The sequence below is a fragment of the Protopterus annectens genome, chromosome 2.part0 (assembly GCF_019279795.1).
Source record: "Protopterus annectens isolate FY-2018-M chromosome 2.part0, PAN1.0, whole genome shotgun sequence".
NCBI lineage: Eukaryota > Metazoa > Chordata > Ceratodontiformes > Protopteridae > Protopterus > Protopterus annectens.
The window spans coordinates 506,072,340-506,089,857 of NC_056728.1; the positions used below are offsets into that span (position 1 = coordinate 506,072,340).

The window sequence follows — 17,518 nt, forward strand, 5'->3', positions numbered from 1 at the left end:
TCTCAGTGACTTTCCTTTAAAATTACCAAGCACTTGCCTCTCAGCCGCCCCTTTGAGGGGATAAATTGCTCTTCATGCAAAAAACTGGCAGCTTATAACCCAGGACAAATGGGTTTTAAGTATAGTGTCCCAGGGATACAGATTTCATTTCTACACATTGCCAACTCCAAACGGGGGGCCAGACCTGCCCCCCAAATCAGTGGGCAGAGGCTCAGAAACAAGTGCTTTCCCTCTTAAACATGGGGCCTATTCAACCAGTACCAGAAGAGGAAAAAGGGACAAGGTTTCTATTCCAGACTTTTCCTGCTACCCAAAAAAGACAAATCATGGCGTCTAATTCTGGACCTGTCCACTCTACACTTTTCTGGACTTTCCAAAATTCAAGATGTTGACCCTTCACCAGTTACTTCTTATACTATGCAAGGATGTCTGGTTGGCAACTCTAGATTTAAAAGAGGCTTACCTGCATAACACAGTCAGGGAATCTTGCAGAAGATACCTATGCTTCAAAGCAGGCTACTTGCATTATCAGTTCTCTGCACTGCCCTTTGGCTTGTCTACTGCGCCCAGGGTATTCACAGAGTGCCTGGCTCCAGTAATTGCATTTTGCAGGCAAAGAAATATTCAAAAATATCCATACCTGGACGATAGTCTAATTCAGGCAGAAAACCAGGCCATACTTTTAAAACATCTGGCGTTTGTAAAAAGAGTTCTAACTAGTCTAGGGTACACCATAAACGAAAAGAAATCACAACTGGTACCCTCTCAAAAAATTACATTCCTGGGTGCAAGCTTGAATACAACTGCCCAGATGGCTTTCCTCATGCCAGAAAAGCAAATTCATTTGGTGACTTACTTCAACCAAGTGGCCACAAAAGCCCTGCTATCTGAAAGACAAATACTGCAAGCCTTGGGGTTCATGGCCTCCTGCATTCTTCTAATTCCATATGCCAGACTGCATATGAGGAAACTTCAGTTGTACTTAAAAAGTTTATGGAGTCAACATTGTCACAGCCTGGAAACAATGATTCCTATCATACCTTGCCTACGCCTGGAGTTCCTATGGTGAGCAGAGGCTTGCATCCAAAACAAGGGACTGCCATTCACACCACCCCCTGCCGCCCAAACCCTAACTACAGACGCATCAGACTATGCATGGGGGGCTCATCTGGCAGGGAAGTGCATTCAGGGCAAATGGAGCCCAAATCAAATGCACCTACATATCAATCAAAAGGAAATGCTAGCTGTAAAGAATAGTATGACAGCCTTCAAGGACTACCTTCATCCAGGACAACTAATGGTAAAGACAGACAACACAACGGTTATGTGGTACATAAACAAGCAGGGGGGTACACATTCCTACCCCCTCTGCAGACTAGCTATGGCATTGTGGAGCATGGCCTTGAGCTACCAAGTACAACTACAAGCTCATTTCCTGCCAGGAAAGCTGAATATTCTGGCAGACGAACTAAGCAGAAATTCCATGGACCCACATGAATGGAAACTGGAACCACGGATTTTCAAAATGTTGACAAGCAAATGGGGGAGCCCAGACATAGATCTTTTTGCTTCACCCCAAAACTACCAGTTGGACAAATTTTGCACAAGAACTCCTTACAAAAAAAAAATAAAGCCTGGAAGGTGTATGCTCTGTCCTTCAGCTGGAAAAAAATATCAGTCTATGCCTTTCCCCCTCTGTCTGTGCTGTCCAGAAATTCTGCTAAAAGTCAAACAGGACAAACCAAAAATGATTTTGATTGCTCCAGACTGGCCACACCAACACTGGTACCCACTCCTGCGCAATGCGTCACAAATTTCTCCATGGCACTTGCCTCAGACGCCTTCCTTACTGTCTTGGCAGGAGAACAAAATCCTGCACCCTCAGCTCCCAACATTGAATCTTGCAGCTTGGCTAATCACTTAAATTCCCCCTTAGCATCCCTCAGCAAACCTGTGATGGATGTCATTTTGGAGGTGAGAAAACCTAGTACTAGAAAATCTTATGCTGACAAATGGAAAAGATTATGTGCCTGGAATCCGTCTCAAGGGATGAGCACAGCAGTGCCCAATTTACCTCAGATTTTGCAATACTTAACTGAGATGCTTCACAAGGACCTATCTTTTTCCTCCATTGAAATCCATGCCTCGGCAATTTCAGCTCATTACAACACAGAACCTCCCCTCTTCTCTCATCCTGTGCTCAAGCAGTACCTCAGAGGGACCAAAAACTTGAGACCACCCAGGAGAGCTCCCACCCCTGCCTGAGACCTTTTCTTTGTATTGGAGAAACTCGCTCTATCTCCTTTCGAGCCAGCTGCTACTGCAGACTTAAAATTTCTTTCTTGGAAAACAGCCTTCCTTTTAGCAATCACTTCAGCTAGAAGGCTATCTGAATTACAGGCCCTTATGGCAGTGGAGCCTTTCATCATCTTTCATGTGGACAGAGTGTCACTCAGGACCAATCCATCCTTCATGCCCAAGGTGGTATCCAGTGTGGCTTTTAATCAGTCCATTCATTTGCCAACTTTCTTTCCCAATCCACAGAACAAGGGGGAGCGGATTCTGCATTCATTGGATGTACACAGACAACTTAGATTCTACTTGGACAAGGCCAAATCTCGAAGAAAATCTGAACAACTGCTGGTAGCATTTGCTGCAGGTGCAGAGGGGAAGGCAATTTCCAAACAAACCATTTCTAAATGGATAAGCCATTGCATTCATTTCTGCTATAAGCACCATGGAAAACCTATCCCCCAGGGGATCAGATGTCATTCCACCAGGGCTGCATCTACTTCTGCAGCCTTTCTCAGAGGTGTTCCTAACGGGTATTCTAGAAGCTGCTACCTGGAGTTCAGTTCATACTTTCACCAAGCATTATCACTTACCAATTTTCTCTAAATCCAGAGCTAGCTTTGCCATTGCTGTTTTGCAGGGCCTTATAGCTGGTCCTAATGCTGTATAAATCCATCCTCCCAACCATAGCTTTGGGAATTTACCCAAATGTAATGACTGCAACAGTGAAACATGAAGAACATAGTACAGTTGTGTGCACTTACCATAAATGTAGATTTTCTAGTGTATTCACTGTTGCAGTCCTGGTTACCCTCCCTCCAGCCCCCTGTTTTTCTCTTACTATACCTCTACTTTCTGTTACTATGCTTAAAAGCCTTTTTGGTGTATTTGCTTTTGGTTGGAGGTATATTTTTGTGTTTTTAATTATATATTTTGCTCCCCATTTGGGGGGCACCTAACATCTGGGGCAAGAAAAAATGATGTAATGGCATCGGCTGCATGTGTTATACTCCTGACGTCATGGAAGAAGGGACAACAACTGACGCAGGACCCAAGACTTTGTTCATCAGGCCGACTGAGGGCAACTTGCCAGCAAATTACCGAAATGTAATGACTGCAACAGTGAATACACTCTAACATCTACATTTATGGTAAGTGTACACAACTGTACTTTTTCCCCTCCCTCCTTCCCACTCTGTTTCTCTCACACCTATCTGTGCCTATGGGCATCCCTCAGGTTGACCTTCCTCAGGCCTTCTGGGCAGGGCTGTTATAGGTTGGGGCAAGAAGAACTGATGTAATGGCGTCAGCTGCCCTGCTTTATACCACTGATGACCTGACGTCAGTCCCTGATGACCTGCAGCTGACCCAGGAGGGACAATCTTTACTCTGGTATTCGGGCTGGCCGAGGGCTACCCAACAGGGAAAACCAACAAGTGATGACTCCAACAGTGAATACACTCGAACATCTACATTTATGGTAAGTGTACACAACTGTACTTTCTCTGGCTTGGAAAGTGGACACCATGCCTTTTTCTTGGAAGTGGATGTTTCTGTGTACCTATCCCTGTCTTCCTCTATTGTCACAGGTCCTGCACAAGATCATGTGGACACCCTCAAAATATTGCTGGTGGCTGCCTTTTGACCTAGACTGCACTAGTTCTGCCTTCTGTTTCATCTGGCTAGGGGCAATCATCACAAGTTACCTCACAGGATGGATCTTCTCACACAGGACAAAGGATCATTTTTTTCACCCTCACTTGTCCACCCTGCAGCTTTCACTTTGAGTGATATGGTTTTGATGCCTTTCAGGAGCCAGTTTTCTGAAGATGTGCTTCAAGTTTTTCAGGATGCCAGTAAACCCACTACTAGAAAATCCTATGTAACTAGAATGAAGAGATTTTTTTGTTTGATATCTGAAGCATGATCTGGACTGACCCTTTCTCTCTGGGGGGTCCTACAGTCTTTTCTTATTTGTGTGAATTGCTCAATTCTGGTTTTGGTATATGCATCTGTTGAAGTTCATTTGTCAGACATTTCTACCTGTTTGCCTCAGAGTCCAACTTTGGCTTCTTTTGAAGTCTAAACATTTTTTAAAAGGCGTCCTTCACATCAGGAAATCAATTTCCCTTTCTTGGGACCATAATTTTGTTGAAAAATTGACTCCATCCCCTTTTGAGCCTGCTTTTTTTCCCCCCTACAACATTGTACTCTGAAGACTGCATTGTTGGTGGTTGCTAATTTCAAGCACCCATGGCGGTTCCTTCTTTTTTGGTTTTTCACAAGGACATGTCTCTACTAGTCCTTTTGTTTAAACACAAGGTGGCTAATAAATTGTCTTTGAATCAGTCCATTTATCTTCCTCCTTCACAGACTACGAATGAGAAGGTTCTTCACATCTTGGATTTACATAGACAGCTCAGATATTATTGGGACAATAAACTGCACAGCACACCAAAACCACAGTAAAAACCACGATCCACGCTTAATTAAAAGAAAAAAAGCCAAAGCTCTTTAATACGACAATCCACTAATAGTTAGTTGAGCGCTTTCATGTATAAAATACACTTCCTCAGAACAATTAACAAATCTACACACTTCCTTTAAATACTTGAAAAACCGCCAAAATTGATTGATTAAAAACTGCACCCTCCCCAAGTTCTTAAACACATGGTATTTGATTTACTCACAAATAATGCATGTGTAACAAATAATATAATAAACCTAACATTATACATTAAAAATGTTTGGAAACTAATCATTCTACAAAACTATGCATTAAAATACTACAAATAAACCTCAAGTAAAAAGAGGTGAAGACCACAGTAAAACATGTTACAGTAAACTGTCAAGGAAAATGATGTTAATATAAACCATTTCCAAAGAAGTGGAAATTCATAACAAAAGCAACAATTGTTGTTGGAACACTGATAATAATACCTAAAAAGTGTTTCCTAATCCAAATATAATACATATTAGATGTTAAATATTGTACTGATGTGAAAATAAATGGAATTTTAAGCACCATATATATATATATATATATATATATATATATATATATATATATATATATATATATACCCTCTACAGAAGTAGCTAATTTTAACTTATCTATGAATTCTAAGTAATCCTAAAGAATTTCTAAGAAAAAACACACACAAAGGAGCTGACAGAGCCCTGTCACGCCCAAAAAAACTTAGAGAGGCCTAACAAACAGCCGATAAGAACACACTCCAATCTAACTAATCCTAAAGGATTCTAATTACACTCTAAATTCAACTAAACTTTGTAAATACTAAACACTAGCTAACACTATAATAGAAATATTTTAGTAAAATATCACTAAATATAGAAAAAGATAGAATTGGCCCGAGCTTGCTCCGATGAGTCTGTAGATCCGTTGCAGCGGCAAACTAGATCTGGGGGTTTACAGTAGAGCATCATGGGATATACACTAGGTCTCGAGCTTCTCAGAGTTTGAGCTTGAAAAGCGGCCGACTCAGAGCCGAGGGATCGGCTCCGAACCCACGTGTAAGAACAAAATGGTGAGATAGGAAACCGACAATGTGAAGTTGTTCTAACATAACTCAAATTTGGGTGAAGGGCACAGAATCTTGCACTACTGGTCTAAGGAAGGAGGGTTCCCTTTATATATTGGCTCTCAATACTTTTAGTGATGTCAGTGAAGAATAGAGCAACTGTAAAAAAGGACATTTGAGAGTGTTGCTTGATGCACCTTAACAGAGGAGAGACTCAATCTACACTTGAAATTCTCACAAAGATAATCTAACGTAAATGAGAGAGAGTCAGGTCCCCCTGGAGTGAAGCATACAGAAAAAGCAAGTCTACTTGCATCTGTCTTACAAGTCCTCATGCTTCTGAGATGAAGATAAGATATCAAAAGCGAGAAAAGGAAGAAACAGTTATAAACTAGTTATGTATGACCTTACGATAAAAGAGTAGATGTCCTACTTCTCACTGTTACAGTATTCTTTACTCTTGGGATATCTTGTCCACCCAGCACACTGAAGACTTTACCACTTCCAGGCAACATACAAGGCATACGATACATATGTGACATATGGATGCCTAATCTTTGGAAATGAAGTGCCCCAGAAGAAGCAGAGCAACCCCAGTGAAGCCAACATGTAATTCCAGGAAGGGAAGAAGGGGAAATACAAGGAAGATAGAAACCTCGGCCAGAACGAGGGCAACAAAGTAACAGGGCAGGAGGGATGGACAGAATACTGAAAACAGTGAGAAGTAGGACATCTATTGTTATGGTATGATCTTGCAAAACAGTACTATGCCCTTCCTCATCGCTGCTGCAGTATTCTTTACTCTTGGTAGAGTACAAGAGATACTGGGAAAGTATGGGAGAAGGAAGACTGAACCTAAGACCAAGTGGTAGCTTCCAAGATGGATTTAGTATTCAGACATGACGCCACTGTTCTGATAGAGGAGTACAAACAGGAGAAAAAAAAGCTGCTTGCTATGGAAAAAAGAGCAAAAAGAAATGGCCTTAGAAACTCAGGAGTAGAAGGTTTGCTTAGACATCATCAGAGCCAATTTCCTGGCATGAAAAAAAATAAAAAGTTGCTCAGATTTCTTGTTATGTTTTGTGTTGTCCCAATAATATTTTCAAAAAGTCACTGTGGGTACAAAAATAAACTGCACAGCACACCAAAACCACAGTAAAAACCACGATCCACGCTTAATTAAAAGAAAAAAAGCCAAAGCTCTTTAATACGACAATCCACAAATAGTTAGTTGAGCGCTTTCATGTATAAAATACACTTCCCCAGAACAATTAACAAATCTACACACTTCCTTTAAATACTTGAAAAACCGCCAAAATTGATTGATTAAAAACTGCACCCTCCCCAAGTTCTTAAACACATGGTATTTGATTTACTCACAAATAATGCATGTGTAACAAATAATATAATAAACCTAACATTATACATTAAAAATGTTTGGAAACTAATCATTCTACAAAACTATGTATTAAAATACTACAAATAAACCTCAAGTAAAAAGAGGTGAAGACCACAGTAAAACATGTTACAGTAAACTGTCAAGGAAAATGATGTTAATATAAACCATTTCCAAAGAAGTGGAAATTCATAACAAAAGCAACAATTGTTGTTGGAACACTGATAATAATACCTAAAAAGTGTTTCCTAATCCAAATATAATACATATTAGATGTTAAATATTGTACTGATGTGAAAATAAATGGAATGGAATTTTAAGCACCATATGCATCTATAGCCCATGTGAAAGTCAAGTATTCCTAATCAGAGGTTTGGTGGGGATCATTTCGTTTAAACCTGGAAGGCAAGCTGCATTTAATTTCACGAACGAAATATATATATATAAATATACTGAATAATTCTTTTCTAAGGTTGAGTTCAGGGATCTGTACTGGTGTGTGTGTGTGTGTGTGTGTGTGTATATATATATATATATATATATATATATATATATATATATATATATATATATATATATATATATATATATATATATATATATATATATATATATTCACATATATTCAAATATATAGTTACATAGATATTTCCATTATAGTAAAATGTCTGAGAAGCAAAAGTCTGGCTTCAAAAGGTGTGTGTGGTCAAAAAATGTCAGTTACGGACAACCACTCCACCTGTGTCTACTGTTTGGGTTCTGTTCATTTGAAGGAAGTGTGATCTATCTGCCACTCCTTCAGCACCAGAGTTCTCTTGGAAAGGCGCAGGAAGCTGGTGGATAGGGGACTCCTGAAGCCTGAATTTCAGGCTGCTCTGGACAAGACTGACCTTTCTTCCAATGCTTCAGAGGGGTCGAAGTCGTCCAAGGGGTCCTCTGAGCCTAAGTCCTCGGCTCCGAGCTCCTCTAGTATGGTTTGATCATCGGCTCCACAGCCTTTGGAGCTGTGTATTGATCCTTTACCTCGGAACCCAGTTTTGGATCCGGTGTTGGAGACTCCTCCGTCTCCGATTCTTCAATTGGTGCCGTCTTCGGCTCCTAAGACCCATGCCTCGACCCATTCTTCGAGGCTATCTGATGTGGACCTGGACCAAGTGGTTAAGAGATTGCTAGAGAAACCGGCCCTGGCCAAAATGCTTTCCGCTTCGAGCCACTTGGTTTCGAAGCCTGAAATTCCAGCCCTACTTTCTTCTCCTCCTCCTCCGAAGCCATTCGAGCTCTCTGAGCCGGGGCAGACAGAACCGATGTTGGTAGAGCCCTCGGAGCCGAGGTTTGATCCACCTCCCTCGGCTCAGTCGACCTTGATCTCCTCTGTTCTGACCGGGAAGTCTCTGAGCCGACACTCCCTTGCTGGCTCTGGGGTGGAGAGTCAGACCGATACTTCGATTCCGACCCTTCCCCTAGGGGCTTCGGCTCGTCCTCTGGATTGGAGCGCTGGGTCTCGGCTTGGGGAGGGCTGCCGGCCTCTTCGGAGCTGACAGACTTCTCGTACCGGGATTCTGGTGCCTTTGATGCCATGAGGAAGGTCATGTCTGCCAAGACCACTACCTCCTCGGATCTTTCTTCCCCTCCCCCTAAAGGGCCTCGTTCTGTCTCTTCCCCACAGGTCCCTACCAAGCGTCGAGACCCAGAGCCTCAGGTATCACTATTGGGCGGCCCCTCCTCTACAGGGACTTCACCGGACGCTCCCACCGATGAAGTACCCAAGAAGAGGCTGTGCAAGAGGAGACACCAGGATTCCCCACAGGAATCCCTGACATCGGATACCGACTTGGAGGAATCAGAAGGGTCCCCACGATCCCCCTCAAAGGATGTCTCATTTGCAGACATATTGGAGATCTTAAGGCAGAGGGGTGATTGGCAGTCCCTTCCCCTACTGAGGATGAGTCGTTACTCCTGAAGGCCTTTGGGTCTCGACCATCCACCTCTTGGGTTACTCCCCACTTCGATGAACTAATGAATCTGGTTGTTCGAAGGGCGTGGGAGTCCCCTGATTCAGTGGAACCGGTCCCTCGGAGGCCCAACAAGTTCATTACTTCCCCTGCTGACAAGGCCTTTCTTACCAAGGGAGTCCCGGTTGATGCCATGGTGGTGGCGGCAGCCACCAAGAAAGAGATGTCGGAAACCTCTTTGTCTGTCCATCCTCCTAATAGGGATTCTAGGACGATGGACAGATATGGGAAACTCATATTTAGTTCTGCGGCATTTTCCATGAGATCGCACAACTACCTGACCCATTTTACCCGCCTTCAACGAGATCTCCTTAAAGAGCTGGGAGATGCTCTACAGGGTAACACAGATGATGCAGTTTCTGAGAAAGTGGCTGCACAACTCAACACCCTCAATTCTATAGTCAACTCATCCATGCGGCTCATTTGTTATGCCGCCGATGGATCGAGTAGGGCGGCAGGCTCAGCGATAGCTCTTAGGAGACTGTCCTGGATGCATCTTTGCTCCTTTGTGGAAGCCTTCAAATCTTCCTTCGTCAATACCCCATTCGATGGTTCCGCCTTGTTCGGGCCTAAAGTTAAGGAGATGCTTACTAGGTGTGAACAAGAAGGAAAGACTCTGTCTGCTGTAGGAGTCCGTTTCTCCACTCCAACTAGACCGTACCCCAAAGGGCAACGAAGTGGAAAAATGTGGTTCTGAAAACCCCAAGGAGCTTTCCAGAACACACCTACAGATACCCCCTCTAGGGGCAGAGGAGGGGGTAGAAATGGAAGACACCGTCCAAACGGCAGAGGGGGTCTGCAAAATCAGGGTGACCGGGAGCAGTTCTCTGGTAAGCCCTATCAGCGTTCCTGAAAGGAAGCCCGGCTGTCCTTCTCTGGAGGCAGTCAGGGGTCGCTTGGCTTTGTACCCAAATGCCTGGCTAAACATTACAATGGATTCTTGGGTAAAAAGCATCATTTCCAGAGGTTACTACATTCCCTTTACAAAACTCGCTCCCATGTGTACAAGTATTCCAGACGTTCCACCCAGTTTGCAAAAGCTAGCAGCCGTAGAGATTCAAAACCTGCTAGACAAGAGTCATCCAGCCAGTCCCGGCGGACCAGATAGGATCCGGAACTTACTCAAGGTTCTTTTTAGTTCCAAAGAAAACAGGGGACTGGAGGCCCATATTAGACCTCAGCAAACTCAACACCTTCGTCAAGAAGGAAAAGTTCCGGATGGTCATGCTTCAATCGATACTTCCGTTCCTAGAAACGGACGATTGGATGTGCTCTATAGATCTCAAGGATGCTTACTACCACATCAAAATGGCCAGATCATCCAGAGATCATTTGCGTTTCTGGCTGGGGGCCAGTCATTACCAATTCTGAGCCCTACCTTTTGGTCTCACCACAGCCCGCAGAGTGTTCACCAAATGTATGGCATTGGTCACGGCTCACCTGAGACGTTTAGGATTCCAGGTGTTTCCTTAACTGGACGACTGGCTCCTCACCCGCCACCTCCAGGCATCAACTAATCCAGGCAAGAGACTACACTATCAACCTATGTTCTCAGTTGGGCATAACCGTAAACTTCGAAAACTCTGCGTTATCGCCCTCGCAGCGTATTACCTTTATAGGAGCAGAGCTAGACACAAGACAGTTCAAGGATCAGGTTGCCTTAAGCAAGAATTTTATCTCTAAGGAGTCAGTTTTCCATTCTGTTGACCCAGAACAAAGCTCCTGCATCCCAGATATTGAAGCTATTAGGCACAATGGCAGCCACGCTAATAGCAGTCCCGTTGGGGCGCATGCACATGCGGATACTCCAGTGGCTACTCTTCACACAATGGTCTTATCAACAACTGCCCATATCACACGAGATTCTATTAACAAACCTTTGCAAGAAGGATCTCAATTGGTGGCTGAACAGCGATCATATAGTAGTCGGACGTCCCCTTGTTCTTCCAAAACCCACAGCCACAGTGACCACGGATGCTTCCCTGATAGGGTGGGGGGGGCTATTTCAGGGAAAGACTGTCCAAGGTACTTGGTCAAGCATGGAATCGCATTTGCATATAAATGTCCTGGAGCTGAGAGCGGTGTTCCTGGCGTTGCAACACTTTCACAACCGTCTTCCTCCAGGGACAATTGCAATTCAGATGGACAACATGTCAGTAGTCTAGTACATCAACAAGCATGGGGGAACCAGATCGTATCCCTTATGCCGAGATGCCCTAAGAATTTGGCAGTGGGCTGCATCCACCAGATGCTTTCTAATGGCAACGCACATTCTGGGGTCATCCAACATGATAGCGGACAAACTGAGCAGGGCCATCCTGTTGCCTCGCGAGTGGTCCCTCAAACAGGTGGCGGACAAGATTTTCTGCAGGTGGGGCCAGCCTTGCTGCGATCTGTTTGCATCTCCGATGAATGCCAAATGCAGCAGCTACTTTGCCCTTTATCCCCCACCGGGGAGAAACCCGAGGGACGCGCTCGTACACGATTGGCCCCCGGGCCTCCTATAAGCCTTCCTGCCAATTCCCAAATTCATACAGAAAGCCAAAAGTCTGGGAAGGACTGTGATTTTGACAGCCCTGTCTTGGCCTCGTCAGATTTGGTTCCCCTTCCTACAGAAGTATCGAGTGGAAGAACCATGGATTCTGGACCCAGTGCCAGACCTTCTGATTCATTCGTCGGGAGTTCTTCATCCCTCCCTCATCTCCCTAAAACTGACAGCTTGGCTGCTCCAGTTCCCATATTAGCCAGGTCTCAAGATTTGTCTCCCGCGGTCCAACATATTATAGTTTCCTCTCATAAATTGTCAACCAGGAAGTTATATAACAGCAAATGGAAACTATTTGTTCACTGGGCTTCTCACCATGACATTGACCCTTATGTTGCCCATATTCATACCGTTTTAGAGTTCCTGTCTTCCTTGTTCTATGACGGCGCAGCTGCTGCCACCATAAGAGTTCCAGTTGGCTGCCATTTCCAAATTTCATGTAGGGTTTAACGGGTCTAACATCATGTCCCACAGACTATGTAAGGCCTTTTTGAAAGGGACCCACCATCTCAGACCACCCATCAGACACCCTATCTCTCCCTGGAATTTGAATCTTGTTTTATCCCAATTGATGTTTGCCCCCTTCAAACCCACGTCATCCTGTGACTTGAAGTTTCTGTCTTGGAAAACTATATTTCTGGTAGCCATTACATCTGCGCGTAGGGTCTCCGAACTTCAAGCTTTATCTTCCAAGCCCCCATATTTGATCTTCCACCCTGATAGGGTGTCCTTCAGGACAAATCCTACCTTTCTTTCTAAGGTCTGTTCAGAAACTAACTTAAATCAGTCCATTGAGCTCCCAACCTTTTTTAGACACCATGTCAACAGACTGGAATATATGTTACACAAGCTTGATGTTCACAGACAATTGAGATTCTACTTGGACAGAACGAAAGACTTCAGACAATCGGATCAACTCTTTGTCTTTTATGCAGAGAACAAGAAAGGTTCTGCGGTATCAAAAATCACATTATCTAAGTGGCTTTCTGACTGCATTAAATTAATTTATTCTTCCACTAACCAGCCATTACCGACTAATGTCAAAGCCCATTCTACCCGGGCTGTTTCTACGTCATTAGCTCATGCAGCTCGTTTACCCTTGGATACTATTTGTGCAGTTGCCACATGGTCAAAACCTCACACGTTTATCACTCATTACAAAGTGGACATGGCCTCCAGGGACAGAGCTTCCTTTGGTTCCACTGTGCTCAGGAATGTTCTCCCTTGAGCCACCCACGTGTAAGAACAAAACGGCGAGATAGAACAGCTTCACATAAAGAAGTTATGTCCTTACCATAACGTTCCATGTGAGTTGTTCATCTTGCCTTTTTGTTCTTACATTCCCTCCCACCTTCCGCCTCCTGTTGAGAAAGATGGTTGCCTTGGTGGATTGGTCGGTCTTGTCAGCCTGTCTTCTTAGGACAGACTGTTTTTCCTTTCTGCAAATCTATAGGTACCTAGATAGGTAGGTACTGTAGTGTGTCTTCCTTTTTAGGCTGTCTTCGGGTGCAGCGTACTAGGTTTGGGGGTTTACAGTAGAGCATCATGGGATATGCACTAGGTCTCGAGCTTCTCTGAGAGTTTGAGCTTGAAAAGCGGCCAACTTGGCTCCGAACCCACTTGTAACAAAAAGGCGAGATGAACAACTCACATGGAACGTTATGGTAAGGACATAACTTCTTTTTATCCCTTCGTTTGATTCTGCAGGTTCAGCTGAATTGTAAAGCCTGTCTTCAAAAACTGTAAATCTGCCAATTGATCTACTCTCAGCACCTGTACAAAGCACTTTAAGCCGGATGTGATGCCCTGGCTTTCCTTTGGGGCTGCTGCTTATCCAGGGGATGTTCCCATAGGGAAGTCCAACAAGGAAGATTAGCATGAGATTGTTTTCCACTCTTATGGAAGATGGACATCTTCTTTTGCCGTATATAAAAGTTAAGAACGTACTATAATGATAGATGTGTAAGAGCATGTCCATCCTTTGTAATATACCCTTCTACCTTTTCTCATGTCTGACATAGCTGGTCTGATTTTTTTTAGGTGCCTTTCACACATCACAGCAAATATCTGGAGAGGCTGGGCACCATGGCTCATTAAAGGATGGGGCATGCTTAGCAGTCTTGGAAAAGTTTGCTTATCAGGCTGTTCTTGCACCTGCCAGTGTCAGTCCTGCTGTTGCATGGAAAGACAGTATCCTACCATAGCTGCCATTATAGTAAATGCATATTTAAGCAATAATTCAGGACTGTATGTCAGTATATTAGGATGTACCCAAGTTTGGTGTGGTTTGATTCTGAGAGCAAAGCCAGAGTGATTACAGAAAGCCAACCATGGGTGAATCTTGATATATTGCTATTATATGCTGACATTATTAACAAAAGAAATAAATTGCTTACCTTTATTAGATAATGTCTTTGAATAAGGACACTGTAGCATTCCTCTGCGTTCTTCTTGTTTACTGATGTACTGTGCATGCATATGAGACTTGGATTCCCACTCTTGCAGAGTACATCAGTGCAGTGCAGAAGAAGCAATGGAGAAAAGAGAATCTCTGTTGCCTTTTTTTTTTAACTGCCGAGATTTTTGTAAGGGACAGTGCAGATATGCAAGGAAAATCTGGCACGTTTCTGATTTCTTTTCTTTTCTTTTTGTTTTGCAGAGTGTACCTAATTTTTCTACTATTTTGCTTTATCCTCTAAGCACATGCCAATAGAAATCCTGGCTACTCAGTGGCACTTTAGTGACCAGGCTTTTTTTCTGTCATTGTATACTCTATTTACAACAGGCAAACTGGTTAGGGTATCCAGTCAGCGTGCTTGTTTTTTGATTAGCAGTGAGCCATCATTGTATAGTTTTCATTTGAATGTGGCATTTTTTGGACTTAAAAAGTCTTCATGCCTTGTAAGGTTAATGTATAAAAGAAAGTGTTCTAAGGGCTTAGTGTTGGGAAGTGTATATTGTACATTTTCCTCATAGGGAAGGAATTTTGAGTACCTGAAAATTAGGATAAATGGTGACTGGCATTTAGTTTGAAGCCTTTTTGTTTTTATTCATCAGAGCCTCTTCTCTTGAAAAAAATCTACTTTTTCATGAAGTACTTCACATGACTCTTTTTTTGATGAAGTTAAAATTAAATTTTTTTTCTTGTCTTTCAGATTCAGACTTTTAATGTTGATTCACCTTGTCAGACTGTGGAAGACTTAACAAACGGAGTTGTGATGGCTCAAGTCCTTCAGAAAATGTGAGTAATGAAAATCTTTTTTCCATTTATTGTTGGTGTATAAAAAGAAAACACTCATTGTCTGTACTGATCTATTATGTAACGAGTCATTTAATTTAAGTATATATTACTATAATTCAGAGTACTGTGATAGACAACATGTTCTGGGGAGTTACTAGAAATAAGCAAAGTTATGGTTTTATACTTGACACTGTATCAAATGAGTCCACCTGGATCAGAGTACTGTTACTGATCCTGCTGGCTTCATGGCATATAGTGTTGAGGCCCCAAGACTCGACTACCTGGGATCAATTTGCAACCCAATCATTGGAGGTCCAAGCAGGAAGGGTTAGAAGTGAGAGTCTAATGCTGACTTGCTTGCCCTAGAGAGTAGGCTTGGTAAGTTCTCTTGCTGTAGCAGAAATAGCTGTAGGGAAGACCACAAGGGCTCTTGACATCCTTTTGGTAATTAGCCCTACTTAGAATATCAAGAGGTGGTTTGCTAGCTGTTTGCATGATTTACTCGAAACCTTTGTTAGGGTATATTTTGCCTGCGTTTGCTCCTGTCTTGTGGCTTCTGCTGCTTTCCCTGATTTGGGCATGCAGTGCTAAAGCCTTCTTTTGAAGGCCGTTTAAACAGACAGTCTTGCAGAGATGTGATTTAAATTGATAGATAATGTTCATAGGTGTGTTCTAGGCTAATGGCCCTGGAGCCTTTACAACCCTAGCCCATAGGATTACCCTGGCATCGTGCCACCCGACTTTAGTTCCCAGTGCCGCTTCTTAATTCTCAATTTATTTTTGCTTTATTAACTTTGGCAGATGCTGCGCAGAATTTCTTTGTATCTGTTTCTTTTTTCTTTTTCTTTTTAGTGTTGTAATTCAAATAATTGAAATTTTTTTAAACAAAAATATCTTTATTAAATTATCATGTATGGACATAAGCAATCTTACTTTTATATAAATGAAAAGAAACCATGTTGACACAATTTCACTTGCAAAAATTATACATTACAAACCATTTTAATGCAACTGTAGTTGCAGACATGTAGCCATTGTCAGTCAAACATTACATAGATCATTCATATCCTGCCTTTTTTTAAACTTCATTCCTCCTCTGCATATATTGTTCCCACAATTCCCATTTTCCTGTGTAATTTCCTCCTACCATTTTTCTAGAGCTCTCAATTCCCGGTGTTTTATCTCTGTTACTATATTCACTACTTCCGGTATAGTTGGTTTAGATTTTGATTTCCATTTTCTAGTAGTTGCTTTTTTGGCAGCCACCGTTATTAGACACAGCAAGGCCTTGCCATGTCTAGGCAATTCCGATTCTCTATCATAGCTCAGAAGAATCATCTCTCTTGTCAGACTAGTCCACCCACCCCATATCTCCGACAGTGCATCCCAAAAGGTATCCTTAAAGTCCACCAACTCACCGCAATCCCAGAAAATGTTCCAGATTACTTTCTTCCCCTTCACACCTCCAAAATTTTACTGTCTCCCTGAGGAAAAATTCTCTGGAGTCTACTTGTGTTATTACAATATCTATGTAAACATTTATTTTGTTGTTAATGTTCTAGTAAATTAATAATTGTCATTTTTGTGTAAAGCAGATTCCCTACAAAGATTTCCACTCTCATTGTTTTTGTTTAGGCCCTCAGCATGATGTTGCTAGCTGTCAGATGTCCTTCAAGAATGCAACTGCAGTCATAACATATGGGTTGTCCTGCCTCAGGCAGCCCTCGGTCGGCCGGATTCCAAAGTCTGGGTCCGACGTCGGCTGATGTCGCATTTCTCTCCGACGTCAGAGCAGCTGGAGTACATAAGCATCAGCCGACGCCATTTTCTTCAGTCTTTCTTGCCGCGCGGTGCCCGAAGCAGAAGCAGTTCGCAAGTGCCGGTCGGTCAGCTCCTGTATTCTTCGATTCCGAAGTCATCAGAAAAGCTAAGTACCCCGTTGGGGACCTTTTCTTGCCTCAGCCGATGTCAGAAATTACTGAAAAAGTTAACAATTGTCTTTCTTGTGGTAAACAAATACCTCATAAGGATTTCCACTCTTACTGTCTTCCTTGCCTTGGCCCAGACCACGACGTCTCGGCCTGTGCTCGCTTCAACAAGCGCACTCTCAGGCGCCGGGCGGAGTTCGCTGAAGATTTTTTCGGCGAAAAATTTGCTTACACAATGCCGTCGGAACTTCCGACATCGCAAACTCCCAAGAAACGAAAAGACCGGGACCGACATCCTCGCCGCGCTACCACCGACTCCACGCCAAAACCTATCGCGAGTGCTCCGGTTCCCTCTGAGACGGTCTCTCCACCGCTCCGAACCGAAGACACCACATTACCGACGACTACGATTCCGGATGTCACTCCGCCAGTTATTGATTTTCCTCCGGATACCGAAACCGAGGAAATGCCCGAGACCATTGCTGTAGACAAGGTCACTCCTGCACGTGGAGCTGCCAGGCCTCCTATGGCCATGTCTATTGAGGCCTACACTAGGGCTAAG

General features: G+C 43.2%; 1 protein-coding gene across 1 annotated transcript in view; it reads left to right on the plus strand.

Annotated features, from left to right (window-relative positions):
* HOOK3 (hook microtubule tethering protein 3) overlaps positions 1-17,518 on the plus strand; it is a 2,251,851-nt gene that overhangs the window by 335,743 nt on the left and 1,898,590 nt on the right. The window contains exon 2 of the mRNA XM_044060904.1: positions 14,943-15,028. Coding sequence (XP_043916839.1) covers positions 14,943-15,028 — 86 coding nt within the window. The remainder of the gene's footprint in view (positions 1-14,942; positions 15,029-17,518) is intronic.